At 49.2% G+C, this 27,727-nt stretch overlaps 1 protein-coding gene across 1 annotated transcript in view; it reads left to right on the top strand.

Annotated features, from left to right (window-relative positions):
• Positions 1–27,727, top strand: part of ALK (ALK receptor tyrosine kinase) — a 646,976-nt gene that overhangs the window by 559,958 nt on the left and 59,291 nt on the right. Inside the window, exons 10-11 of the mRNA XM_012788333.2 lie at positions 14,736–14,830; positions 15,002–15,130. Coding sequence (XP_012643787.2) covers positions 14,736–14,830; positions 15,002–15,130 — 224 coding nt within the window. The remainder of the gene's footprint in view (positions 1–14,735; positions 14,831–15,001; positions 15,131–27,727) is intronic.

Below are 27,727 nucleotides of genomic sequence, written 5' to 3'. Positions count from 1 at the left end.
ACTGCCTCCATCCCTAACACATAGTATGCCCAATATATATGCATTGACAGAACGATGTATTGAGGGAAATTGCACATATTTCCAAATCCCAGCTGAATGAACTTGTGAACAAATGAACAAGTGTACAAATTTCACTTGTTGGAATCCATCTAACATTCTTCCTCTGTTCAGCCTGTGTCTAACAAAACAGATAAAAATCACTTTATAATAAATACTACTGCAAAGTATTCTGTATATCAAAGCAACACCTGTGTCCCATCAGATAATCCAAAACAGCATTTGTTACCTTTGTGACAAGGAATTCTCTTTAGGGACTTGCCTGGTACCTGTGCTTTCTTTGTCTCTGGTCACTGTCCTGTCGGAATCACTTTATAAGAAAGACTTTGATCTTAATTGCATGCCCTGGTCCTTGTGAAGAGAGAGAGAGCTGAGCACTTGAGAGAAAACGCTCTAGTCGATCGCACCTGCCACAGTAGTCCTACGGAGGCTCCGTGAATATGCGTTAGGTAAATCAAGGCTGGCGACAGGGAGGTGTTGATCCATGGAATGCTATTTCTTCTGTCCATTTACAAACATGCAAAGTGATAAAATTAATGCAATAGTCTGTCATCATTATGAAATTATGCTAACTGTACAACCATACCATAAATAGTAACAAGAAAAATCTCCAAGAGCAGTGCCGAGGATGTTTGAGCAACAGCAATATCCCTGGAATGCAGATAAATGCTTTCAAGGTAATTTTGAAGGACAAACCAATTCAAATATTGGCTTGATGTGTGCTTACAAGTTATCTGATTACTTTACATCCACCTCATATAGCTATTTTTCTTCATTTTCTCCCCACTTCATCAGCCCCACCTCCCCCGTTCAGTTGCTACTCTTGCTGCTGGAATTAATTCTAGCTTTTCTCAAAATGGAAATTCTCTCCCCCTATTCTAATTGTCAATCTTTTGCTGAGACATACACCTAGTTTTCCTCTTTATAATCTTATTTCTTATTAAATTAAACACAATGTTCCCACACCATCCTAAGCTTTGACATGCTTACAGAGCAGAAGAGGGTGCTAAGTTCAACTCATTGTGAGATGGATTTGGAAACACCATGGATCAAATCATGTCCCACAAATCACTGCCATCCTACAAATATAAAGTACATAACTTATCACACCTGTGTAAGCTCCATCCCTAGCACTATCATTAGAAAGGCTTTTAGCCTCGCACTGTCTATCTACATAGTCTAACGAGAAAAAACGTTCCCTCTGGGAATATTTAGATTTCCTGCTCGCTTTGCATCCTTTGTCCTAAACGATCAGCACTGTGTTTCACAATGCATCTTGCAAATGAGATGGGTTAAACTGAGAATTATGTCTTCATGTATTTAGACCAGAAACTCCATAGAGCCAAGGTATTTTTTTCCTGTTCAATTTCTACCATCTCTAGAATCTCCATTTTGTCTGGGATGCGATCAATAACAATATTCTCCCTTTGTGTAGCATCTTTCTGTGATGAGAAAGGTGTTAGGGGGCATTTTCATTTCTTATTCTTACCTCTGTAGAGAAATAGGAGATACCAATGAGTGGGAATCCAGAGATTTCTGGTAAGACTGTTTGCAGGTCTAGATGCACCTGTGAAAAAAGTTGTGTTTAATCCACATTTTTGTAAATTGAATCCTAGCCTCCTCATAGAGCCATTGAAGAGCTTAAAATGATGATGATTAGAGCTAGCATTTGTTGAGTGCTTACCGGAGCCAGTCATTGTAACAAGTACTTAACATGCATTATCTCATTTCATCCTTAAAACAGCCCCTTGGGATAGATACTATAATTAATCCCCCTTTTTATATGAGGAATCTGAGGGCTAACGAGGTGAAATAATTTTCCCTTAATCCTCAGGCCTGTCTGCTTTCTACGTACCACCCAAGGAAATGATGCGAGTGCTTGGCATGTGGTAGAAAACTCGAGAAGTGGTAGCCATTGTTTTTAACAAAATATTCTGGATTATTTTCAGGGCACACGTGTTACTCATTTCCAGTTGGTGAACTTTTTCCCTTTGTTGCTTCGCTCACCCCCTGAAATGCATCATCTTACTTCCCACTACCACCTGCGGCTACAGAGCCCTCCCTTCCCATATGCCCACCCTGTGCCGTTCTGTTCCTTCTTCGCACCTCCGCCGAGTGCTCCCCCTGTCCTGCCAGACCACTGCGCCCCTCCCCACCTGCCTTTCTGAGTCACCACTCTGGCCTGCCTGTGACTATTCCCACTCCACACGTTCCCACTCCAGAACTGGGGCATAGGTTCTGCTAGGCATGTTCTATTTGCAAATGTATTCGTGTACCAAGTCTAACAAAGGCATAAAAATAAAATACATTTCATTATACTGTACATTTAACAAATCACCCTTTTATTGAGAATGAAGTTGACTGCTGCAAGGCCTGACACAGGAAATCCAGCCACAAGGTCGGTGCGCTGTGCTGTGTAGAGTCCTTCTCCAGCCCTAGGGGAGCACGGCCAAGGGCAGGCCCCTTGTCTAGGTCCCTCCATTCTTCCCCTCCTGCCTGTCTGTTTCCTTCACCAAAAGTTTCCATCTGCAACTGCTTTGCCTCCATCCTTCCTTCCCCGGGAAGAGGGGACACCTTTGAGGAGGAGTGAATGTCTCTCCCCTGCAGACCTCACCGCCACTGCCTAATGCACCTTCGCTGGACAGGCTGTGCCAGCTCTCTCATTGGTCCTGCACCGTCTGCCACGCCTCTCCGCCCAGGGTGGCCCTGCATCCCTTCCCCAGTGCTGTGCCCCTTCACCACCTGAGTGCCCACTGGGCAGCTGGGGCAGATGTTATCCCTCATTTTCAAATGAAAGGACTGAGGCCCTCAGAGGTTCAAGAGCTTGCCATTAAACATAGCGGCTCCTCTGGAGAGGTTCTCCTTCCCTTCCTCACACTTCACCAGTGTCCTGTGAAGATTCTCAACCTTCAAAATCACCCAGGCATTTGCCAGCCAATACTTACTGCCCCACTGATGTGCTCACCTAGGCAAGCAATGCAGCCCCAGCCCTGGAGAACGCCATTGAATCAAGGATGCCAGCAGGGAGACGAGATGGTGACATCATAGAACACGAGTCCTGCGGGGAGGGAGGCTCAGGGAGCTGGAGCCCAGGAGCCCCGAGAAAGCCACAGCTGTCGGGGCTCCTCGCTTCCGAGTGGACTCCTCTCCCCCTGTTAGATGTACCCATGCCAGCAGAGCAGAGAGCAATGACTGTCACCCCAGGTGGGCCTGCATTTGCTCTTTCACTCACTATCAGCAACTAAGAACTTAACCCAGAGTAGCCCACAGGCTCCAATGTTTGGGGAGAGGGTGGGGAATATCTCAACCAACCCCCCCTCACCTCCCACCAACATCCCAAGGGTGGGATGCCCTGAGTCCATAAACTCAGATTGCCCTGAATCCATAAACTCAGGCAAACCCCAACCCTTTATCACAGTGGGTGAAGAAAACAAAAGGAGCTCTCCACTCCTAACTGGGCTGTGGCAGCACAAGTGTCCCTTCCCAGAGCTACAGAGCCTGGGGACTTTGGCGTGCTTATTGGCCTTAGGCTGTAGTCAGTTCTTTGAACTGGAGAAAATGGTGGTCTCAGGGTCAATTTCAGGCCAAGCAGGCAAGGTACATTGACTAAACCCATCGGTCCTTTCCCCAAGGGGCTCAAAACCCTTCATGCACACACTTGACTTTGCTCTCTGTACCTTCCCAGCCAGGGACATGGGAGCAGAGTCCTTGGCTTTCCTGGCAGCCTTGCAAGACTGAGGGGACTTGGGCAGGGCTGCAGAACCTCCTTGAGCCCATGGCCTCAGCCTCTTGGGGCCATGACTGAGGACAGGAAAAGAGGGATTCTGTCCTCAGTGAGCCAAGCATGTGTGCCCATTTGTCCTCATCATCGTAAGTCAGATTTTAGTGTCCTCAGTTTGTCAGTGAGAAACTGTGGCTCAGAGTAGTTAAATAATCTGCCTGGAGCATGCAATTAGGAAGCACAAGAGTCAGGATTTATGGCACAATTTCCCAGCTCAAAATCCCACCCTCTTTCAGACACCATTCTCTCATGATCAAAAAAGTCTTCTATGACTCTCAGTGACAACAGGCAATGGGTGTTATCACAATCAGTAGCTGATAGAAGAGAACTGTGAGGAGAGAGCCTGGACCACCTGAATATCTTGTCAGAGAGACTGTCAGGTAAAAATCTGGGGACAAAATGAGGGTCCAGGCCTCCAGAGCAGGACAGAAACCTGGTCAGTGAGCCCAAAGCCTGTGTATACAGACGCGAGCACAAGAAAACTGCATCTGCATCCCAGAGCACTGGACCCCTCTTTTTACTACACCCTGCCTTGCTCAGACACATCCCTAGTCCTGGAGCAGTGAGGAGTGTGCACTGGGAGGGAGGCCGCAGCTGTGAGGGAAGAGTCCTGCAGAGTCCTGCAGCTGGCCGGGGGTGAGGTTTACCCATCACTCTGACCCTCTGCATGGGTTAGTCATCAGCCTAACTGTGCCAGGTGCATTGAACACACCTGAATGCTAGGCATGTGCTACATGCTATGTGATTCAGGGTGACACTACCTGGAGTAACAGTGCACCTCCAATCCTGGAGGCTATACAAAAAAGAAATGTATTTCCTACTCATGTGAAATATTATAAAAAACGAGTATGTTGGATGGTGGGTGGCCTTCCACCTAGTCGTTAGAGACCCAAGCCCTTCCACCCTGTGGCCCTCCCTGTTCTCTGGCCTTGCAATCCTTTGCATTCAGCCAGCCAGTGGGCAAAGAGCTTGGAGGATCTCAAATGGGAAGATTTTATGAGTCATCACTTCTGCTCCCTTTCCATTGGCTAGAACTCAGTCACATGGCCACACCTACCACAAAGAATGCTGGGGAATGTAGTCTAGCTGTGTGCACAAATAAGAAAAGTGGGTTAGAGGGAAAAAATTATATGTTGTATCATGGAATAAGCCAGGAAAGGCAGCACTTAGAGGGCAGCTGCAAAAGCGTCACTTGAGAATACCACTTCCTCGCTCAGCTACGCTGAATATTCATTGATCAGGCTTCCTCTCTACAAAGTCTCATAATTGAAGACTGAGATAAATTCCAGACCTATTCTAAGGTAGGAATGTTTCATTCCCAAAATTTTATGATGCCATAAAGTCTTATGGAGGGATAAAGTCTTCTGGAGGGATTTCTGCCAGAAATCCCTCCAGAATTTCTCTCTCTGAATGTTTTCTTTCTAAAAACAAAATTAAATAAACAAACTAACAAGAAAAATGCTTTTGAAAGGCTTAAAATTAGTAGGACAGCATAGAACAATGGTTTATGAACTTTGGTGAACATTATGATTATCTGGAAAACACTTTTTCTCCAGAGTCCTAGATCTCATACACAGAGATCTTGATTTAGTAGATCATATATTAGGACCAGGAATCTGTAGTTTTTAAAAGTTGCCCAGGTAACTTTGATGTGCAACTGCATTTGGAAGTCCTGGCATAAAATGACAGATCCAGGTCTCTTGTGGGCAGGACAGGGAATCAAGAAGTGACTGGAGAAGTGTCATTGGCTGTCATGTTGTCAGCAAACATATATTAAGCCACCATCAAGCACAGAGTGTGGAAAGGGGTATGTTACCAATCCATTGTTGGATCACAGGACCTGCACACTGGTGAGGACACAGAGCACATGCACTAAGAGGCAAACAGGAAGACACCAGCAGTGCGCAGAGTCCAACAGATCCTGGCCAGTGTTCAGATGGTGCAGTGACCTGCAGGTACCAGGCAGTCCAGGAACCTGTCACAGAGAAAATGGGCTTATTATAAGCTGGCCCTTATAATTTAGGGAAAATTTAGGTCATATGGAAATGGGAAAGAGATAGGCATGCCAGAGAAGACCATCAGGGCAAGCAGAGGCTTAGAGACAGGAATGCTTTCTAGGGGTTCAAGAATAGCCCACTAGGTTGTGTCAGAAAATCCTGAGCAGTCTCCTTGGGAGAGGGTGAGTGTGGGCAGTAGGCCAGGTGTTGTAGAGTTTGGGCAATGGATACTAAAAAGCTGTTGAGCACAGAGATAGGCTGGAGGATGGGGAGCTCAGGGTATGGAGACTGTCCGAGGCTCTTGTGAGGACCCAGTGGAAAACAAGTAGAGCTCAGAAAGAGGGGAAGAAGGAGCTGGAGGAGATAGCCCCTTCCTCAGCTGCCTTCCAAATGGCTCTGTTGGCACAGGACAGCCTTGAACTGCCTTAAGTAGTCTTGGGCTACCTAAAATCATTAAGTGAAATTAATTAGGTTTGTCGATTTCTAAGACTGCCAAGGTGGCAAATAAGGCATTATGGTCACTGTCTGTGAACAGTCTGTTGCCTGAATGAGATTGTGCATTTTCCCAGCTGTGGGTAAGCAGCAGCCGCCCTTCAAGAAGAGGAGAAGAGATATGACCAGTGGTTCCGCATGCAGTGTGCAACCAGGCATTGATATATACAAATCAAACATTCATCTCTGGAAGGATCTGGCCCTGTTTCTTTCTCCGAAAATATCCCAGATCATTGGAGCAAAGAGTAGATTAGCAATTCTGAGCTTTAAATCCTATTTCTAACACTGATTTACTGTGACGTTTGGGACAAGTTGTTGCTTTCGATTGCTAAGTTTCTACAATCAAGAGTGCAAAGCAGTGAGACAGATCCGGCCCGTGAGCCTGGTTTAAGAGGCAGTTGCTCAAAATGGTACTAAGCGAACCTCTTTTAAATAACAGGATATTCGGATCTGCTCAAGACCTTCTTGGTAACATCCATAGCTCAGCTTACAAGTCAACAGATGCATATGTTTTTCATAACTCTTAAATGCCTCTGAAAATGTAGCTCTGTGTTCTCAGCCCCTCCTCTCCGTAGGCACAAAGTCTGGGATTTAGGGGATAATTAGCCTTCTGGTATTTGAAGCAAGGGAGAATCCAATTCTACCTGTGCTGTCCCCCAGGAAATTCATCAGTACTCATGACTCCCACACTTGCCTCCACGCAGACTACTCATACATCTGTATGTCCACCTACGTCCTATACCTGGCTTTGCAGCTGCCTGGTTGGTGTCCCACACCTTTAGCATGGCCCCCACCAGTACACCCCACTCCTGAGTGATACTTCTGCCCATAGCTCCACCATTCTCCAAGACATTTAGTTCTTCTAAGTCTTGCTTAATTTCTCTCTCACTGCCCAAATGCAATATTCTTCCAGCTTGTGTAGATACATAGCTCCATAGGGGAAAGAACTAAAAGGGGTTTCAGCAACCCATGGTCAGTGAATAATAAGAATGACATGCCTGTTCGAAATGCTCTAGAGTAAGGTCCACGTCTTACACATCTCTATGCTCCAGGCTACAGGCACAAGCGTCAGACTCAAAGTAGATGCTCAAATAAATAATCTTTGCTCAAGTGCATGGGGGGGGGGGTATGTAATTTGTAATAGTGCCCAATGAAGCATAGGTTTCTAATAAAAATATAGAACAGGAACAATAAATTAGAATATCTCGTGCTAAAGAAAGGCTTCCACTGTGAAAATGCCCATGTTATGTAGATTTATTTAAACCAAGATGGCACCTTAGAAGTTTCAGAGACTCGCCCAGGGTCCTTCCACGCATACAGCCCAGTTTTCACTCTACTTTTTGAAACTTAGCCCCACCAAGCAGAAAGACTGCCAGTTCACCCTCATAAAGATGCTTCTGGCCTTTTCCTTGGTCTTCTCATCATTGGAAGTGCTGCCATCTCTGCACCATCTCAGCCCTCCACGCCACAGCAACACAGGCACATAGGACAGGAGGAACACCCATGTGTTCTGAGACATCCCAGTCTCTCTGAGAAGAATGAATGCAGGGGCTTTCCAGTCCCAGACAGCCCCCAACAACCCCAGTCGTCCCAAGGAGCTTGTACTTCCCCAGTAGTGTGGAGCACGTACGGGACTAAATGAGATGAAAGAAGTCAGATGGTTCTGCAAGGGCGGCGGGAAAAGCGATGAGCGAGAGGCCCAAGTTCCCATCTTGCCTCTACTGCTGTCTCCATATGTGACCAGGCGAGTCAGATGATGCTCCCGAGAGGTCCCTGCCATTCTTCAGGGTGTCCCTCTCCCCTCACTATTCTCCCTCCTCCTCCTTGCCCTTCCTCTCTCTTTCTGTCTGCCCTCCTCTCCAACCCCCCAGGATACTTGGCACATTCAAGCCTACAGCTGGGCACAGGGCTAAGGGAAGCAAGATGCTCCCTTGTGCCTTCTCCCTCAAAGCCTGGGGCCCCGCAGAGCTCAGTACATGTGACACAGATTGAGAGAATGTGACAAAACAGGAACTTGCTAGAGATGGGCTTCCATCTGGCCTGGTGGAACATCCTTACGGGTACGTCTTTCCAACGGGGGACGTGCCAGGGCACATGAGGGAGTCAGGATCCTTTCTTCTCAGCCCCCAAAAGCAAGCACAGAAAGCCAGGGCCTGGAAGCCCTGGGAGCCTTGAACTGAGAATGCTGACAGGCCTGAGTGTCTCTGAGTGCTTGCTCAGCCTGACTGAAAATCTATTTTCCCTCTTATGTTCCAGAAGGGCTTGCTTACCAAGCCACATTCATTGTGAAAGATCCCTAGGGCCCTGGCAGCCCTGGAAGCTCTGTTTTATTGGCTTCTCCCACTGCTCCTGGCATCACTGCCCAGATGGGAAACCGAGTCAGGAGGTGGGAAATAACTTCTGAGAATGGCACTGAGCAGGAGGGATGCTACCAACTCCCAAGTCTGGCCTTGAATGTCCAGCCTGTCCCCACTTCACTGTGCAGGGGCCAAAGATTCCTAGAGCCCAGACACACATGTTCAGCCCTGCTTCGGGTCGATGTGGCCAGGGCTGGTCCCAGGGATCCAGAGTGATCCGTCAGCCCCTCCTCTTCACCCAGGAATGAAGTTGGTTACTTTAGATGATAAGACAGACGTGGCAGGGCTTCCTCATCCCACGCATTATTCCAATAGAAATGCATCCTGCCCCCCAAGCTTTGTGACAGTCCATTTTAGAAGACTTTAGCAGAGCAAATCAACTGCACAGTGAGAAATTGGAGAAAGTGTTTTTCCTCGGCAATATCTGCCAGCTCTCTCCTAAGCAGCCAGAGCCCAGACGAGCCCCAGCTGCAAAGCGGGATGCAGAACACTCCCTCCTCCCGAGCGCACTAAGTGGCCGATGGAGGAATCTGAGACGCGGTGCCCAGTCGGCAAATGCCTGTACCCAGTCTGGCCACTCTTTCCTGCTTTCTCCCTCCAAAGCGTGGCTATCCCTTCAGTCTGCATTCAGATGCACACCTTTCTGTTCGCTACTTAAAATAATTAAGTGAACTTAATTAGGTTTGTCAATCCCTGAGGCTGGCAGGGTGGCAAATAAGGCATTATATTCACTGTCCATTAACAGTCTGTTGCCTGAACAGTATTGTACATTTCCAAGCTGTACGTGAGCAGCATCCTCATTTCCTAGGCAGAGATCTTCCCGGTGAGGCTGGGAGGCACCCAATTCCAAAGCTGTCCCTCTAAACCTGGCCCACTGCCCAAATGGCCACCTCCCAGATCTTTACTGAGCCAACTTTCAAAAGGCCTCTCTGTGGAGCTGAACAAGACAAATCAGGGTGGACGTGTTCTCTATGCAAAGCCTGCAACCAAGATCTCTAGCCAAGTCTGTCTTAGCCACAAGCTCCAAACCACCGGCTAGAAAAAGGAGAAAAAGCAACAACAACCCATGCAATCAGAAGTGCCTTCTTTAGAGAAACAGAAAGAGCTGAGCAGGTATGAAGTATCACAGGGCAGGGAGCAAATCTCCACTGCTAAGGACTCAGGCAGAGAGGAGGCTCCTGGGCCACAGTCTTCAATACACAGACTGGGGAGAGAGCGGGAGGAACCCCAGAGAGCCGACTCTTCCCTTCTCCTTAACCACCTTGGTACGGCTCTCACTGGCCAGGAAACCTTGCCCACAGCCGGCACTCATAGTCTGCATGATAGTTTGTGCTGTGCATTGATGAGGAATCTGTTTTGCTCTTGTGTGATGAGGAAAGCTTGAAAGCACTGAAAGCCTGTTTTACTTTACAGGCAGCTTTACTTGTAATGTAAATCAAAATAGGTAACATATACATATATGTTTTCATTACGTTATTTTTAAATGTTCACAATTTTATTTTGTTAAATGAAAAATTAGAAAAGTCATCACAGCTATTGGCTAAAGTCACTGTGTATGTTCATCTGCCGCTGTCGACTATAGTAGACGCTCGTACCGAAGTGGTTAACCAGGCTGCCCACAGAGAGGAAAAGGATGGCTCTTCCTTCCTTAGGCACTCAGTATCCTTTCCCCACCAGGGCTGAGGCTTTGAGCTGGGGACAGTGTAGTACCCTACATGTTCATTAGAACCACCTGGCCACTGCAGTCTTGGCAGTCATGTGCCAAGGACCTTGCCTTCCCCCTGACCCAGAGTGTCTACCTGGTACATGCCAGAACTTTCTCTTCTACCAATAGTGTCTACCTGGTACATGCCAGAACTTTCTCTCAGACCCACAGTGTCCACCTGGTACATGCCAGAACTTGCCCTCAGACTCACAGTGTCCACCTGGTAAGTGGTAGAACCCAAAACCTGAGGTCACAGATGACTCTGGAAAGTGCCATGGTACTTGTGCTTTGGGGGGGGGCTCAACAGGAAGGAGTGGTTGGGCCAGAAAGGCTCTGAGCAACTTGAGGAAGCCTTGCCCATCTCCAGCATGGATAGGGTGAGCGGAGCCAGGAACAACCTGTTCTTCACCTGAGAGGAAAAGACACACAGCCAGGTTCCATCCACAGTAGAGAAGCCTGAACCTGGGTGGCCCTGGTGCCCACCTGGTCTCTTGGCCAGTACCCCAGAGAAAAGCAATACCTAGATTGGTCCTGCTGCACCTTCCCCCTACCCTATCCCTGCCATCCCCAGGCCCCTCACCAGACTGCCTCTGCTTCACCTTGCCCCCCATACCCCTACACCCTGCCATGGCCACCTTCATCCCACCCATCCCTGTCCTGCAGCCTCCAGAGTCTGGAGCCTTGGGGAGAGGTTGGCAATGTGGCCCCTGGGCCAACAGAGGCAGCATGGCATCTTTTCATGTCACCATCTGATCGCGTCTGATTGTTATAAGTGTTCCTGACTCAAAATATGTGCAATTCCCAGTGTCAATCAAACTCTTTTATACAGCAGCTGCCACTGCCATCGCCTTGCAGAGCACTTTAGAAACTCTTCTATTTAGGAGCCATTCCAGCCCCAGCTTGCATCATCCCATCCATGCTAAGAGGCCCCGTGGCTGTTAGAGAACTTCGCAGCTCTGATCTGTCAGTAGTAAGGAAGGAAGGTGCAGAGAGGGGCAGGAGATGCCCGGCTGCCCTGGAAGGGCCCTTTTAGGAGACCACAGGGAGTCTGTCCCCCTCCCCCACAGGCACATGCATGCCATCTGTCTGCTCAGGCACCTCAGGCCTCCTGGAAGGTACACCACTGATACAGCTCAGCATTGAAATCAGTGCCTGGCCTGGCTGCTCAGGCTGCAAATGACAGATTAGGGTCTGATGACCAGGTGGAGAAAGGTGGGCTGGCTGCCCTGACTCACCGCAGTGCAGCCGTTGTGCCTTCCTAATGCTTCCACCAAGGAACAAGACTCCTTCTATTCTAGGTGCCTATTCTCTTGCCACCTGGAAGCCCCATTTCCCTAATGCTTGCATCTGCTTTAATGAGATAACAGAGTTAGGGCCCTGGTTTTCAGTTGAGAATTCCAGGCCTGGGCATTGTTTTGCCCGGGGTTACACAGGCTCAAGCCAGGAACTCGTCTATGGACTGTGTCCTCTGTGGAGACACCAGGGGTTGGGGAGAGAGGGGAAAATCACAGCTGCAACCTTGCCAAGGCTGCCAGAGAAACCTGATGAAGGTGCATGAGGCACGTGTGCAGAAGTGCCTCTCACGCAATCGCCCCTGCCTTTCTCCTGTGTCCTCTCATCCCGTTTACTAATCCCATCATAATTATCCTAAAAGAGGTCTTTGATTTGACACTGTCCTGTTAGAAACTTGCAATGGCTCACCATTTTCCATGAAACTCTTTGGCCTCTGAACGTCCTCATCATCTTTACCTCCTTCCCTGCCCCTCCCAACCAAGCAGGTTGGATCTATCCTGCTGATGCTTCCCTCCACCATCTCCTCTGCCCCAGATGTCTTCTCCTCCTGGCACTGCAGCCCCACGCCCACATCCTTGAGTCCTTCCCTGCCTTCAAAACCAACTTCAATATCAGTTGTGAAGCCCTCCCAGTCTCCCCAGCCTGCTGTACTTTCTCCTTTCTCTGAGCCCTCACTGCACTTCCTCTGCACCTTCATGTGGGGTTTACCTCTTTCTGCTTTATTCTACACTGATGTACATAGGCTTCCTCTCTCCACTGGACAGTAATCATCTTGAACACGGCATTCCTGTCCGATTGCCTTACAATCCCCCATAGGCCTAAGGTAGGGCCCAAAACACAATAGCTGTGGAAAAAATGCAAATAGCTACTTATCAAGGTGGAATGAAAGGTGCCTCTCAGAGGTATGTTCCCAAGTGCCACGGGCAGGGCAGGAGGTTCTCAGGCTGTCCCTCCAACAACCCCAAGCACCCCAGAACAGGATTTGGGGGTTCTCCACTGGGCTCTCCTCCTCCCACACCAAACAAACCGCCAGCCCTCCTTGCTGGTCCATCCTGACTGAGCCAGGCACCTAGACCCTATCGTGGGAAGATGGCCGATCCACGGCTACAGCACATGCAGGCTTTTCTTCTTTAGAATCAAACAAGATTTGGGTCCCCTGATTGTGACTTGCAGACGGAAAGGATTATCTGTGAGTGGCCAGGTGTCAAAAGACGGATGAAGACGCAGGCAGGGGTATGGAGTCTTTCAGTTAAGAATAATTGATCACAAATACGCTGCTTAGATGACAGTTTCCTTTTGACTTCAAGGCTTTGCTCCACAGGAGGCAGTTATTGTCCTCTGGCCAGGGAGAACCAAGCCAGCCTTGAAGCCTCCCCCTGCTGGCCAGAGCTCATCTGCTCAAAGAGGTCCTGTTGTGTGTACTCACTGCAGATCCCTGTGAGCAAACACTCTTTTCCCTCATGGTTCTTCCACTGTGCCTTTCCTCCCGCTGCTGACAACCTCTTTCTTGTCCCTTCTGCACCCGCCCAGCCTGCTTTCTCCACACTGCAGGTCCCACCAATGTCCAAGTTTTCCACTCTTACCACCCCGGGTTTGTTCGTTCTCTCTCTCTCTCTCTTCCTCCCTCCCTCCCTCCCTCCCCCCCCTCTCTCTCTCCTTCTCTCTCTCTCTCTCTCCCTCTCTCCCCCCCCCTTTTCTTCTAACAGCTTTATCAAGCTATAATTTATATATCATAAAATTCACCTGCTTTAAGTGTACAAGTCAATGACTTCTGGCAAATTTATAGAGTTGCACAAATAGCACCGCAATCCAGTTTCAGAACATTTTCATCACCTCAAAAAGAGCCCTTGTGCGAGTTTGCAGTCAATCCTGTTCCCACTCCCAGCCCCAGGCAACCACTAATCTGCTTTCTGTCTCCATAGGTTTGCCTATTCTAGACGTTTCTTATCAACAGACTCATTTAATATGAGGTCTTTAACTTACTATCTGGCTTCTTTAATTTAGCATAATGTTTTTGAGGTCCATGTCTCCGGGTCCATTCTTGTTTATTGCAGAGTGGCAGCCCATTGTGTGGCTACACCACACGGGTTTTATCCAGCCACCAACGGATGGGCATGGCTTCCTTCTCCCGATGTTTTAACAGCCATGCCAAAGACTGCACACTGTTCTGCAGGTCATCCTGGATTGATTTTCTGGAGGGTGGGGATGGTTTCGAAGGTTCTCAAGAAACCCTCACTTTACAGCAGGAAAGGGTGGTTTGAGAGCCTTCCAGGGAGATGATTTCCAAGGAAACAAACCAACCAAAGGTATTTTTCTGTTTATCTCACTGTGAAGGCTTCCCTGAAAGGACCTGCCCTCCAAGTCTATGAAAGAGCTGGAAAGAAACAATATTTCAGTGGATATTTTATGACCCTTACCCTTCTGTGTTGGTTACAGACACTCCCAGAGGTGTAATCAAATCACTTAATATTTCACAACCAGTTGGGCAACCTCAAGTGATGCCGGACAAGACCCAGCTGTGCTAGCCAAAGGATTAACCCTTTGGTTGCTGGTTAATTGGGAAATTCAGGGGGTACAAGGGAGGGAGCCAGATTGCCTGAAGCAACAGGCAGGGAGTGCTCAAGGGATAGTGGTTCTTTTTCAGTTGGAACAGAAGCATTTCAATATTTTCATAGTGACTTCAGCCCCACCAGGGATCCCCAGCTGAATATCAAACCCACCCATTTCCAAACACCCCGCACATCCAGAAAGCAAAGGTGTTCTCCTTGGGTTATTAGGAAGTCCTATCCCAGGCCCCAAACTCCACACTGGATTTAGGGTCCAAGGGTCACCCATTGACATTACGGAGCACCACTTCGGAAGGGGAAGTGCTCTGCATTGCAGAGGAAGGGGAGGTGTTGACTGCTGTTCTCTCACACTGCTCTGGGGTTAGGGAATGCTGATGGAAATTGACATTCTGAGCCAGGGGATCCGCAACCCCGTGCTAGGTGCCTAATGCTAAGACACAACCAAGCCCATTTGTTCCTCACACACATTCCTCCTGACACACACAGGTTCTGGCTGCAGATAGTCGCATGGTGGGGACAAGGATCCAGAGCCACTGTGGCTTTTGACAACATCTCCATCAGCCTGGACTGCTACCTCACCAGTGAGTTCACCCTGTCCCTGGCACTCTGTCCCCCAACCCTGCCGAGCCATGGCCTTGCTACCCCTCCCTAACCTAAGCCTACCTCTCCCACCTTCCCTGGTTTAGCTACATCTCTCTCATCCTAGAAATGAGCCTCACCTAACTCAGCCCTTGGGGGCTTCTCTCTTCCAGTCAGTGGAGAGGACAAGATGTCACAGAATGCAGCACCCAAATCAAGAAATCTGTTTGACAGAAACCCAAACGTGGAGCTGAAACCCCCGGAAAATATACCAAGACAGACCCCCGACTTTGACCCTACAGGTAAGTGTTCCGCTCACAAATCTGAGCAAAGTGATTTCTTGTTGCAAACGACAGAAGAAATACGTGCTGTGATCTGGGCTGGTGATATGTGTTTAAAGAGTAAAATGGTGAACCTTTAGAAGGAATATCACCTACATTCTATGGGGCTCCAAGAAGAAGCTGGTTCTTGTATTACCTGAGCAAAGAAAGCCACTGGAAGTTGTACAAAGGAACAAGTTACCTCCATGTCTGGGGAATGCTCAAGCCCCACTAAATGAGAGAACCCAGCTGGTATTCTTGCCTCCACTTAATTCCTCAAAACCACTCCCCCTGTGCTGAACAAAGCAAGCCTTACTGTCAGAATTATTTTCCTCCTCAGAGGGTTGGGCCCAAGGCCAAGGTTATCTGTCGTCCAAGGGCAGACTACCCCATCAAGGTAAAGCTTCAAACGCTTCTGGTTCAACATAGTTTCCCCAGAGCCTGGGTCCCCTCCAAAGCTGTCCTATTGGGCATATCTCGGGCTGGAAGGCTTCTCATGGGGGCTCCGGCTGCTTCAAACGCAGCCCTCTTCAGCCTCTGGCTGCAGACCATAGGTGCAGCTTCTCAGCCGCTCTTCTCAAGGGGAAGTCCCCTAGAACAGTCTCCAAGCCCAGTGTGTTCCTGGTGGTTACGAGCCCAGCCCCAGAGAAGCCGATTAAGGCTGCCGGGACCCCACACCAGCAAACCACGGGGTTCCTCCCAGTGAGCACTGGTGCCTGGGCACATGAGGCGTCTTCATACATGAGCACCCTGGAGAAGCGGGTGCACAGCTCACAGTCCACCATATTCTATTTCCTGTAAAAGATAAATCTTTATGAAAATAACAGCAGATCAATGATAAATCTCTAATTTCTCCTTCTAATGTCAAATCCTTATATTCACAACAAATATATAGGTGTGTATACCTTTACCACTGAATTCATCAGTTACCAACTTATATTAGCTTTGTTTTGTCTTCAAAGAAATCTTTTCCTTTCTGTCCCTGGAAAAGTTGCCCCAAGACTAACTCTCAGGCTTTCCTGATTCCTGCCTTGATTGAATCCAGCTGCCAAACCCAGGGGAGTTAGTTGCTTTTCCCAACACCCCTCCCCTCTCCTTACCTTTAATTAGAATCTCAAAACACCTTTCCACTTTTCCACACAGAGGGGAGCCTGGCCCACTAACCCGCAGCCCTCTCGAGTTCCCACCTGGCCTCATGGCTCATGACAATGTCTAACTGAAGGGAGGCAGCCATCTAACTTACCTGTTCCACATGCCTCTGCTACCCAAGGCCACTGACTCACCCCACTCACCCCTTGGGTCTGGGTCAACTACGACCTCCCTGTGATAAACCTAGGGAGTTTATAAATTTATAAAATCAGGAAAGAGGCCAGACTTCTCCCTTTAGTGTGCTAAGTAAACACGGCCACAGCCACCTGCCCAGCCTACCCACGGGCACTGATTACATAGCAAGGACTCCAGAAACATCTATTGACCAGTGGGCAGCTGGACGCTTGAGCTCAGATCTCAGATGTCAGCAGCCAGCCCCTCTGCAGCCAGCACTTAGGAAGCAGCCATCCACCCTGCCCGACTCCTGGGTTTATTGCCACATAACTCCTACTGTCCCTAAAAGGCTTGTCAATAAGGGCCTGCCCAGTGGCCACTCAGGCTAATGAAATCATGTGGTGGCTCAAGCGACAATGACTCCCCACCACCTGCAAATAAAATTAGAAGCCAAGACTGCCTGAGAGGCTGGAGAGAACAGCAGCTGGAACACAACCTCCCCCACCGGGTAACTTTGCCCCTCATCCCTGACTCCAGCCTCGGAGCAAGCCTCAAGCGGTGGCTGTAGGTCAGTTTTCCATCTTCCTTCCGAGTGACCCCAACTCCAAGGGAAGAGGACATTGAGCCAGATACATCCTTGGGCGGCCTTAGGAGCCATATCCTGTACCTGAGGCTCTGCAGGAAGGCGTCAGGTCACCAAGTAAAGAGCCACTGCTTTCCCGGGAAGCCCTGCTGCGTGCAGCAGCAGCTCAGGGGAGGGAGAAGCCGGGCCTGGCTCCCCGCGCCCTTCCTCGCTGAGATCCAGCGGCAGGAGGCATCTCTCCCCACTGCGACTTAGATCTCCCAGTCCCGCCCTGCTGCAGACCCCCACGTGTGTGGTGGGGGTGTCTCTGCTTTCTTGGGAGGATTTGCTGGGGGACAGGGAGGGCGTGTCTGCAAACCCACAGGACAACGTCCACTGAGCCCGACTCAGCCCCTGCTCAGGGAGAACAGGTGGCACGGCGGGCATCGGGCCCCCCAGCTTTCACCAAGGCCCACCACGGTCCTCACACACGTCCTCTGTGGCTGGTGCCACAGTCAGAGGTGGTAGAACAAGAGGCTGCAGCGAGAGAAGGCAGAGGAGGGCTCTGGGAGGAGATGCAGTCGGGGCAGACTCCTGAAGGCCAAGGGTAGGGCCACAGCACTCAGTACTGACCACCCCGCAAACACAGCCTGGCTCCTCTGTTTCCGGCACTGTGTGTGGCCACAGCAGGGATGAGGCTGACCTGGCACTCATTGTTCTGACATCTGGCCCAGCGAGGAGAGTGGCCTATGAACAGGGAGGGCATGTCTGCAAACCCACACTTGGAACTTCTGCCTGGGAGACCCCTGGCGAAGGACGGAGGGACAGGCCAGGGAGGAGAAGGGAAGGAAAGGGACAATCAGCAAGCATGGCTGACCCTGGGCCCAGTTGCTTCCACAACTAGTCCTCACACCATCCTGGAGACAGTTGCTGTTTTTACCGAGTCAGGAATCAGGAAAAGAGCAATATATGTAACCTAAAATTTGTACCCCTGTAATATGCTGACATAAAAAAAACATAAATAAATGGTATAGGAGAATGTAAGAGTCCCGTGGCTGGTAGGGTGTGGGGCCAGGATGTCACCCCGAAGTCTACATTCTTTCACCCAGCTCAGCTACTTCCAGGTCTCAAAGTCTCCAATCAGAGATAAACGCAAAAAAAGGGAAAAGAGCAGGGATGGGAGTCCCAGACAGGAGCCCCGGCATGAACAGTAAACAAATCAGCTCCCAGCTCTTTGACAAAGAATCCAGGAGACAAGATAATAAGATTTTCTTTCCAAAGTTCAGCGCTGTCAGTGTCTGCTGGGCTGGAACAAGGTGGCTGGTGGCATTTCAACTCCCCTCCAGGCGGGCATTAGAGCAACCCCTAGAAACACTAAGGCCCAATGGGGTCTTTTGAAAACATTTACGGACCTTCCAGGCTCCCCAAACACTCATCACATCCCACGCCAGTCCTTGCCACCAGGAGGGGCTCGGCACGACTCCCGGGTCTGGGGTTTCCTCACCTCCCAGCCCACAGAGCAGGGCTGAGCCGCTGGCGCAGGCGGGCAGGGGAAAGCCTGGCCAGGTGCTCCGTGCAGCGTTCTTGGAAGCCTCTGAGTCATGTCAGCTAATCAGATGAAGAAGCTGAAAGAGAAAATGGGGCGAGTATTATCAAGTCCAGGGAAATCACATTTGTCAGCTTTGCACTACAATTACGCTAACCAAATGCTGGGTATGATGCAATCGCGGGGCTGCAGAGCCAGGTTCCTATCACTCCTCTCTCTCTCCCTCTCCGTCTCCCACAGCAATGAATCTTAGCTGTGCAGAGGTGCAAGCAGGCTCTGCCACGCTCCTTCCCTAAACAGCGCAGGTGAGGACCACAGGCCCCCGGACCCAGTGGCCTGCCCCAGCTTCCTTACCCCTATGTGCTGAGTATGGAGGGCCAGAGGGCATTAGCTCAGCTAACATAAGAACCATCTCAAACTTTGGACCCAATCCCACGGTCCTAACTGTGGAGCTTTGGCATCAAAACCACAGCCTTGTCTCTGAATGTCTGGGGACAGGTTGGTCTACCATTTTCTGAGTGCACATCTCTTGCCAAAGGGGAATAAAAGCAATTAAAAATACACAGAATCTTGGAAAGAGCACTGGACTAGGAGTCAGAACACTCACAGGGACAGGCTGGTTTGCACCCCCAAGCTGTGGGCTGGGGCCTTTCTCCCTCGTGTGGCCTCCCCTCCTGGGGATGTCACCAAACCTTTGGTGACAGCGCTCACGTGAGAGGGCTACTGTGAACACAGACGGAGGCAGAGAAATGCTGTTTTAAAAAAGTCAAGGACAGAGTCCAACTCCCTTCCCGTTCCCAGCTCGACGCTTCCAAGGGCTGAAGGGCCATGTCGCAAGGGAGCCATCGCTTTATCTGGCCCAATTAACCTGTGGCACTGCTAATGTGCCCAGAAGTGAGGGCGACAGACTGTCCATTTCCACACATGCTCCTGCGAGTCAAGAACAGATGCCAATTCCAATGAGAAAGTTTTATGTGTTTCATATAAATTGATTGGGTCTATTTCTGCTAAATGCATTATCCATTCACCACAGAACAACTATTAGAGTTAATAGAATTTGTAGCTAGAGCCATTATGTTCCAAGCGCGCCCTTCTGGGGATGACGGCATTGTTGGAAAGGAGGCTTTGCAGGCTGGGCCCCCCTCCCTTAGAACCATTCAAGGGGGGATCTTTGTTTTCCTTGGAGCCTGCTGCACTCGGGCCCTGCAGGCCTGGCCGAGCACCCCAATAGTGGAGGGCCCTTGCCTTTGTATTCACTCAGATCCTAAATAGACAATGTATTCTAATCCAATTCCAAGAAATCCTGGCATCTTCCTTCCTAGCCTTGCAGACAATCATATGCGAGGCGGGGACAGGAAGCAAGCCAAGATCCCTTCTTTAGCCATAGAGCCTCACTGTATGCCAATTCTGGAGGCGGGAGGTCCTAAGATGTGAGAGGTCAAGAGACAAGTCGGTGGGGCAATGGGGAGCCAACTTACTGGGGTTGGGGGGGTCCCTGGGTTAGACTCTTGGGCTAATTATGTCATTACCAGCTTTCCCCAGAAATGCCCAGTTACAGGCAGAATGAGAGACTTGGCCAGCACAGCAGTGAGCTGGCCAGCAGGTGGGGGAACTAGATCCGGCCCAGGAGTTGGAGGTTGCTGTGAGCTACAATGACGCCACTGCACTCTACCCAGGGTGACAGAGGGAGACTCTGTCTCAACAAAAACAAACAAGACAACTCAACACCCCTCCTCACAACCCCCTACCCCTTTAAAAAAAAAAAAACCACACAAGAAAAAACAAAAAGAGCAAGCCCTCAAGGAAAGTCTGATTAGCAACAAAGTTTAGGGACCTGGGACTGCAGCCTGAACGCCTCCTTACAGATGAGGAGCGTGGGCCTTGGGAAAGTGACGAGGTGAGCTCAGAGACACATGGCATCCTTTAAGGTTCCATCGTTCAGATGGCAAAGGCCTGGTGTCCTGTTGCTCTGTATTCAGCCTGCAGAACACTGCTGTGTGCGGAGCCGTGCTCGGCTCTTCCACGTGCATCAGCTCATTCGCTGGTGCTATATTGTTCCCCTTTTACAGATGAGGAAACTAAGGTCCAGGGAGGTTAAGTAACTTGCCCTAAATCATACAACTTTTATAAAAGGCTAAACAACATGATTCTTAAAAATTACACAGAAAGGCCGGGCGCTGTGGCTCACGCCTGTAATCCTAGCTCTTGGGAGGCCGAGGCGGGCGGATTGCTCAAGGTCAGGAGTTCAAAACCAGCCTGAGCAAGAGCGAGACCCCGTCTCTACTATAAATACAAAGAAATTAATTGGCCAACTGATATATATATAAAAAAATTAGCCGGGCATGGTGGCGCATGCCTGTAGTCCCAGCTACCCGGGAGGCTGAGGCAGAAGGATCACTGGAGCCCAGGAGTTTGAGGTTGCTGTGAGCTAGGCTGACGCCACGGCACTCACTCTAGCCTGGGCAACAAAGCGAGACTCTGTCTCAAAAAAAAAAAAAAAAAAAAAAAAATTACACAGAAAGTAAAATTTTCTAAGCCAGATAAATATTTGGGCAAAGCTGGGATAAAGAAATCATAGATGAATGTTGAACATTCCACTGTTGAACCACTGTTGAACCACTGTTGAACAGGTCTTCCAGCAGGGTCTCTTTGTTCTGGAAAACCTGTCTCTTATGCTAGTTTTTGCTTAAACAGAGCATATCTACACCTTTCACTAACATTTAAGACAGTGCCCTGGGCAGGCAATGTACCCACGCACATGTAAGAAAACTGATCATTGCAGCTAATTGGCATTCCCCTGTGTGCCTCCACCTTCACTGGAGCACTTGGAAGGCACTTCTGTTAGCAGCCATTCAACTGGAGGGGAACAATTCTTTAAGAGATGGCAGGCATGGGGCCATAAATACAGCCCTTGGAGCCCATTCAGGCGCTGGCCATGTCCCTGCTCGGCTGTCCTGCTGGTACCATGTGCTGTGGGTTCTCTCTTATTTTGTTAATTGTTGGTTACCACCTATTTATAGCAAGCACCCTAGTGATGATGCATGAAGCGCCAGCCTTAACAAGGTTTGTGGGTCCCCAGTCACTGCAGCAGGTTCAGTGCCCTCCCATTTGGAGTGTCACTGTTCATTTGGCTGTGCCCCCCTTCCCTGGGAGAGAGCATGCTGTGTTCCAGGAAGAGGGGTGGCATGGAACTAATTTGTGATTCATGATCCCCGTTCCTGACCCATGAATCTGCTGCAGTGGAAGAGGCACTGCAGGCTGGAGAGCCAGTCAACATCCCCAAGAAGTGGCTGACACCGAGGGCCAAGGGAGACATAGCACTTCCTCAGGAACCTGGTGACAGTGACAGGATAGAACGGAAGGCTGGGCTGAAGGCAGAGTGCCCACCAGCCACAGGGCCTCCCAGTGTATGTTCTGACCCTTTCCATGTGTCCCTAAGCACATTCGGTGTCTCTCTGGTTCAATTCTTACAAACACCGCAAGGGTAGGTGTTGCTATGAAAAAGCAATATGGCATTATTTTTAAGAATGCAGACTACCTGGTCCAAATCCCAGCTGGGCCTCTCACTGTAGGCAGCTCCCTTCTCCTGTCTGTGCCTTTGTTTCCTTGCATCAAAAAATGGTGCCCAGATCATTCGTACCTACATCTCACAGGTTTGATGCAAGGATCACGTGCGTCACTACATGTCAGGAGCTCACAGAGGTGCCTGACCCACAGCGAGCTGCATGAGCCACTGTTATGTTCCCATTTTAGAATTGAGGAAATGGAGAATCAGAAGGTTATGTGAATTGCCCCTCTGATCAGCAGAGCCAGAGTTCCAAATCAAGCCGCTCTCTCTACAGTCTTCCCCACTCTAAACCCATGCCTGTTAAGAGCAATATCGAGTACCGCACAGTTGCTGACCAGCACCAGGAGAGAAGCTCTTGTTGCGTCCACATTGGCTATTCTCTTTGCACCCAGGAGATTTAGCTCAGTGTCCAATGCAGGCAACATCGTTGCTTTCCTTGAACCCCAATCCTAGGGAATAAAGACGCATATGGTTCAATTTCACACGCACAGATTGGGTGCCTCCTCTGTATCAAACCCTTTGCTGGGGACCTTGGGGTCCGAGGCTGTGAACAAGTCAAAGTGCTGCTCTTGAAAAATGCGTCACCCAGAGCTTGGTCCACATGAGCCCAGAATGAAGCCACCGTTATTCCAGCACAGAAGAGACTTCCCATTCTGGCACATCTAGAATTAGGACAGGTGCCCTCACTTCTTCCTGCCCTACAATGGTGCATTGCAAATTATTCTGAACTGATCGTTGTTTTCAAAAAGAAACACAGTGTTCTGTGAGATAGCAAGGCATCAATACTGTTACTTGAAAACTCCCCAGCCCTAGCCTCGCTGGAGAAATATCGCAGCACCACCCTGCTCTGATGGACTCAAAAATGCCTCATGAACCTCCCGTCTAATGCTAGGTGGAGGCTGAATTATAGCAAAGCTACTGACAAAATACCCTAACACGAAGTCGATGTTGTTGCTCTTCTGAGCAACAGACAGGAACCACTGCCTTTCTCTCTCTGGGCTGGCCAGAGAAAACATGTTGTTTTTTCCCATTTGTTTCAGTGAAAGGTTACATAAGTGGGAGACAATAAATGATCCAGGAACTCTGGCTCAGCATGCCTTGATTAAGATCATTTAGCTCGAAGACTAGCAGAACACAAAAGGCCCCTCCATCAGAGCAAGTGCATTAAGCACTTGTTTGGGAAGACCACTTTCACATCATTCTTCTCCCAGACTTGCTGCTTCTGCCTGTAAAACAACCCCGCATCTTTTCAGAGCCTATTCACCCCTCTGCTTGTTGCGGCAAAGCTTCAGTGGTCTTGAACAAAGAAATGTTTTTTTCTAATTCATCTAGGCCCAGAGCTGGACAGAGGATCTAGGAGGAAAAAGGTTAAAAGGTTAAAATACTAACTCTTGATCGTGAAGGGGGTCTTCCCTACTTGCCCCTCCTCTACCAATAGGAAAAGAAACCAGAGGTGGAGTTGCCTGAGCTCTCACTGAGTCAGGGAGGAGAGAGAGGGCACAGGGCAGGGCCCAGCCCCTGCCCTCCCTGCTGGCTGCTTATACAAAAGATAAGGAGGCCAAAGAAAGTACTAGCTGCAGAGCAGGGGCTTCGGGTGGCTGGGTAGTTATTTATTGCTTCATAACAAATGGCCATAAACAGAGTGGCTTAAAACAGTGCACATTTGCTCTATCAGCTTCTGCAAGGTCAGGAAACCTGACCCAGCTCAGCTGGGTCCTCTGCCTCCTGGTCTCTCATATGGTTGCAGCTGGGGTGTCAGCTAGGGCTGGGGTCTCACCTGAAAGCTCTGTTGGGGAAGGGTTCACTGCCAAGCTCACGTGGTCATTGGCTGTTCCCAGAGGGCCACTAAACTGAGGGCCTCAGTTTCTAACTGGCTGGAGGCCACCCTCAGTTGTTCCCCACCATGGCAGCTTGCTTCTTCAAAGCCAGTGGGGAGAGAGAGAAACAGACAGACAGTCTTCTAGCAAGACAGAAGTTACAATCTTATAACATACAGGTGAAAATGACATCTCATCACCTTTGCTGTATTCAGTTGATTAGAAGCAGCTCACAGATCTCTGCCTATACTCAAAGGCAGGGTATTACCCAGGGTCTGATTGTCAGGAGGTGGAGATCACTGGGCCGTCGTAGAGACCACCTGCAGTGGCCACTGCGTGCCAGAGGTCAGCCAATCACCAGGAAGCTCTGAGAGCCCAGCAGGGATTCTGATGGGCAGAATTCCTAGAGTCTATCTCAAGCCTATCTATTCAATATTTCACAGACACTTGAATATTCATGAAGCACCTACTAAGTGCCAGGGAACAGCAAGATGATAAGTGGATTGGCAGAGAGTCCTAGAGACTGAGGTTCTAGCTATATGACTTCAAGAGAGGTGCACATTCTGGGCCCCAGTTTCTCATCTATATAGTAGGATCTTTCTCAGAGCTGGCTATTGTGGTGAGCAAATGAGATCACTTCTAACACGCTTTGAGAGATAGAAAAACAATATACTAATATAAAATGTTGTAATATTATAAGTAACATGATCATTAAAATATATAACCAAAAAGTTTGGGCCAATTTGCTCATTCCTCACATGTTGCCTTCTACATATATTGAATGTATTTCCAACCCACCTCCTCTTAGGAGTTCTGCATTCTTTTGTGTACACACAAACCCTGTGAGTGCACACATAAATATGCATCTGGGTATATTTTCCTCAAAATGTTTGCAAAAATTCCAAGCAAATTCCAGTTTCTGGCCTCCTGATCCTGGCCATGTTCTAAAGCTTGTCAAGATCTCGAAAATAATGGAGGCTCCAGAACCTTCTCAAGGAAAATTTTTTCAAACATATCCCAAATGATTGAATTGGGGATGCCTGATTTGTTTTCATAGTGCATTATAATAAGGTGAGAGAAAATTGTATTCATCTAATGGTTATTTCTTAGTAAGTGACTAACAGATCCAATGATCATGTTCCAAGATCAATGTTAGCAAGTGAGGAAAATAAGGGTTAGCTTTGAGTTGTCCCGAAACCTAACTTAGAATCAGAAAATCTCCCTAGGCCTCAGAATAGCTCCCTGGAAAAGAAGACTGTTTCTTTCCCCTCAACTGGCTTTATGATGTTGATCCTGCTTCCAGCTCATTCAGCCTCTGAATTGATCAGTTCCATAAGCCATGGGGTTAGTGGAGCGTCTACCCTGCTAGGAGTAGAACACAAGTGTTTTCTTAAAGACGCAGAGCCCCCCGCCTTTCAGCTGTGTGTGTGGGTGTGCGTGTGTGAGTGTGAGCTGTGTGTGTGCGTGTGTGCTCAAGTGAGAATGTGAGTGCACCAGCGCCTTGCGAGCCGACCCTCTTTCAATCATGGGTAAGAGACAAAAAGCCTTCTGGCAAACACGCATTTATACTGGCAGAACTGCTCCAGTTCAGCTGGCCTAGCACTCTAATACCAAAACAGGAGCTCCAAAGGGCCAAAAGCACCACAGTGACCACACAGGGCACCCCAGTATGCATGAACCCCCCCAACTACTCAGGGGGGGGTTGGTGGCTGGTATCTGGCCTACTTCTTTCTTCCTATTTTGTTTTGTTTTGGTTTTGGTTTTGTTTAACAAAGATTTATTAGCCACATTCCACCTTCTACACTGTTTTAGGCCCTGGACACAAGGCAGTGAGCAAGCAGAGGAAGCCCTTCTCTCTCAGCACGTTCACCTAGTGCAGGGACAGAAAACAAACTCTCGGACAGATGACTTAGTCTCAGAGGGACGTGCTGGGAAGAACAGGAAGCAGGTCGAGGGGGTGGAGCCACAGTGGCGGATGGGGAGTCAGGGGAGAAAAGTTCAGGTTCCTTCAAGTGTGCATCGGAGCAGAACCTACTTTTTACTCTAGGCTGGCGTGGCCTGGGGAAGCCATCAAGGCCCTCCAGGACATGGCTACAGCACCCATAAGCTCTAGAGGCCTTGACCATGAGTGTGCTGAGACACAGCAGGGAGTGGGTGGAGAGAGCGCAGCTTGGCTGAACAGAATGGGCCGGGGGTGTGATTCAGGCACCCAGCTCTCCACCAAAGAAGGAAAGCTACAGGATGGCCACCTGCAGGGCTCTGAAGAAGCATCTCATCACAATCCAAGCTGGCATTGCTGTTTCCAGGAGAGCAGCAGGATTCTCTGGTCAGTGGTGCTTTCATTGCAGGTAGATGGGAGATCTCGATTATAGGCTACTCTGTTCAAGTCGAAGCAGATCCCAGCCGATGGCTGAGGGCTCCAAGAATAGTCCCGTCGCATAACAAAAATTATTTTATAGATGAATGCTAATGTTAACTCAGTGGCCCTAAAAGTGAGTACTGCCATTAGTTCAGTGCCTGATAATGTCAAGGCTCAACTCTCTGAGTTCCTCTTGTCCTTTTGTTCATGGGTCCCAAAATGGCTGCCATGTCTCCAGCCCCGTGACTGCATGGCAGGCAAGAGTAAGAGAGAAGCGTCTCTTCCCTTCTTTTCTTCCATGCTTTGCCTTCTCTTCTGGGTCCACCATTTAGTCCTAATGCTCCCCGCTGCTTTCCTTTCTGCCCTTGACTTTGGATTTTTCACCCTCTTGTATATCTCAGTTCTCCCATTCATCCTAGAGGATTTGGGACCCAAGCTCAGCAGTCAGAATCTCTTTAGCTCCAAATCCACTGGCCAGTTGGGCTTCCTGCACCTCCGCCTGCCCATCTGCCAGAGCTGTTACAATCCCGAGGGCCTTGTAAGGATTATTGTGCAAGTGTTACTGAGAATAAAGCAACGAGGGGCTGTGGTTTTCCACACTTTTGCCTCTCTCTAAGGAGCCAGTTGGGCCTTCCAGCCGGAGGCAGCAAATCCTAATAACATAACCCCTGTGCTGATGCACTAGATCAGATCTTCTCTCCCAGCCTGCAGACAACAGCAGACAAGGCAGAGAGCCGGGACTCTTCAGGCCCGCGCATGGCGGAGCTGGCATTTAAACCACCACCTCTCCCCACTTAAGCCTCGAACCCAAATCCATTATGTGCAGCCCGCAGATGGGTGAGTCCACAGCACCCATCTCAATATCAAATACTTTATTAGCACAACTCTGGCCTGAAGCCAACTTGGAAATAAGCAAATTAGCCCCAAGGCCTCCCTTAACTTAATTTTTACAGCTCTGCTTTCAGAGGAGTGTTTTTTCTGTGACCTTTCTCTTCTGCCATGTGTTGCTGACTTTCCCTTGGGGAGCGGGGGGTGGCAGAGAACACAGCACGCCGCTATCGCAGGAGCCATTAAAAACTCCTGCAGATTGCTGGATGTCAGAACTGTTTAGGGTAATTCAGTCCTGAAAGCAGCTTTTATCTCAACAGCCCTGACTTGCTGCCCTGTTGATGGGCGCTAGCTCGCTCTGAGGTTCCTCACCAAGAAGGGGTGTCTGCCTCCCCGTAGGGAGGGACATGGGCCTCTGGTCTTTGTTCCCTGGGACACCTCAGCATTATCAGTCATCCCGCCTGCCTGGAGGAACTGTGTGTGGAGCAAAGGGGACAAAGATGAAACAGTGCAGAGGAGATCCTATGTGTGGGCACATCTGGTAAAAGACAGGGCTAGTATTATAATTACTACGGTTACCACCCTAACTTCTCATCATCAGAAAAGAACCAGAGAGAAATAACAAGAAAGCTTTGC

This window comes from Microcebus murinus, chromosome 3, assembly GCF_040939455.1.
Source record: "Microcebus murinus isolate Inina chromosome 3, M.murinus_Inina_mat1.0, whole genome shotgun sequence".
NCBI classification, from domain to species: domain Eukaryota; kingdom Metazoa; phylum Chordata; class Mammalia; order Primates; family Cheirogaleidae; genus Microcebus; species Microcebus murinus.
This window is presented reverse-complemented; position numbering and strand designations above follow the sequence as displayed.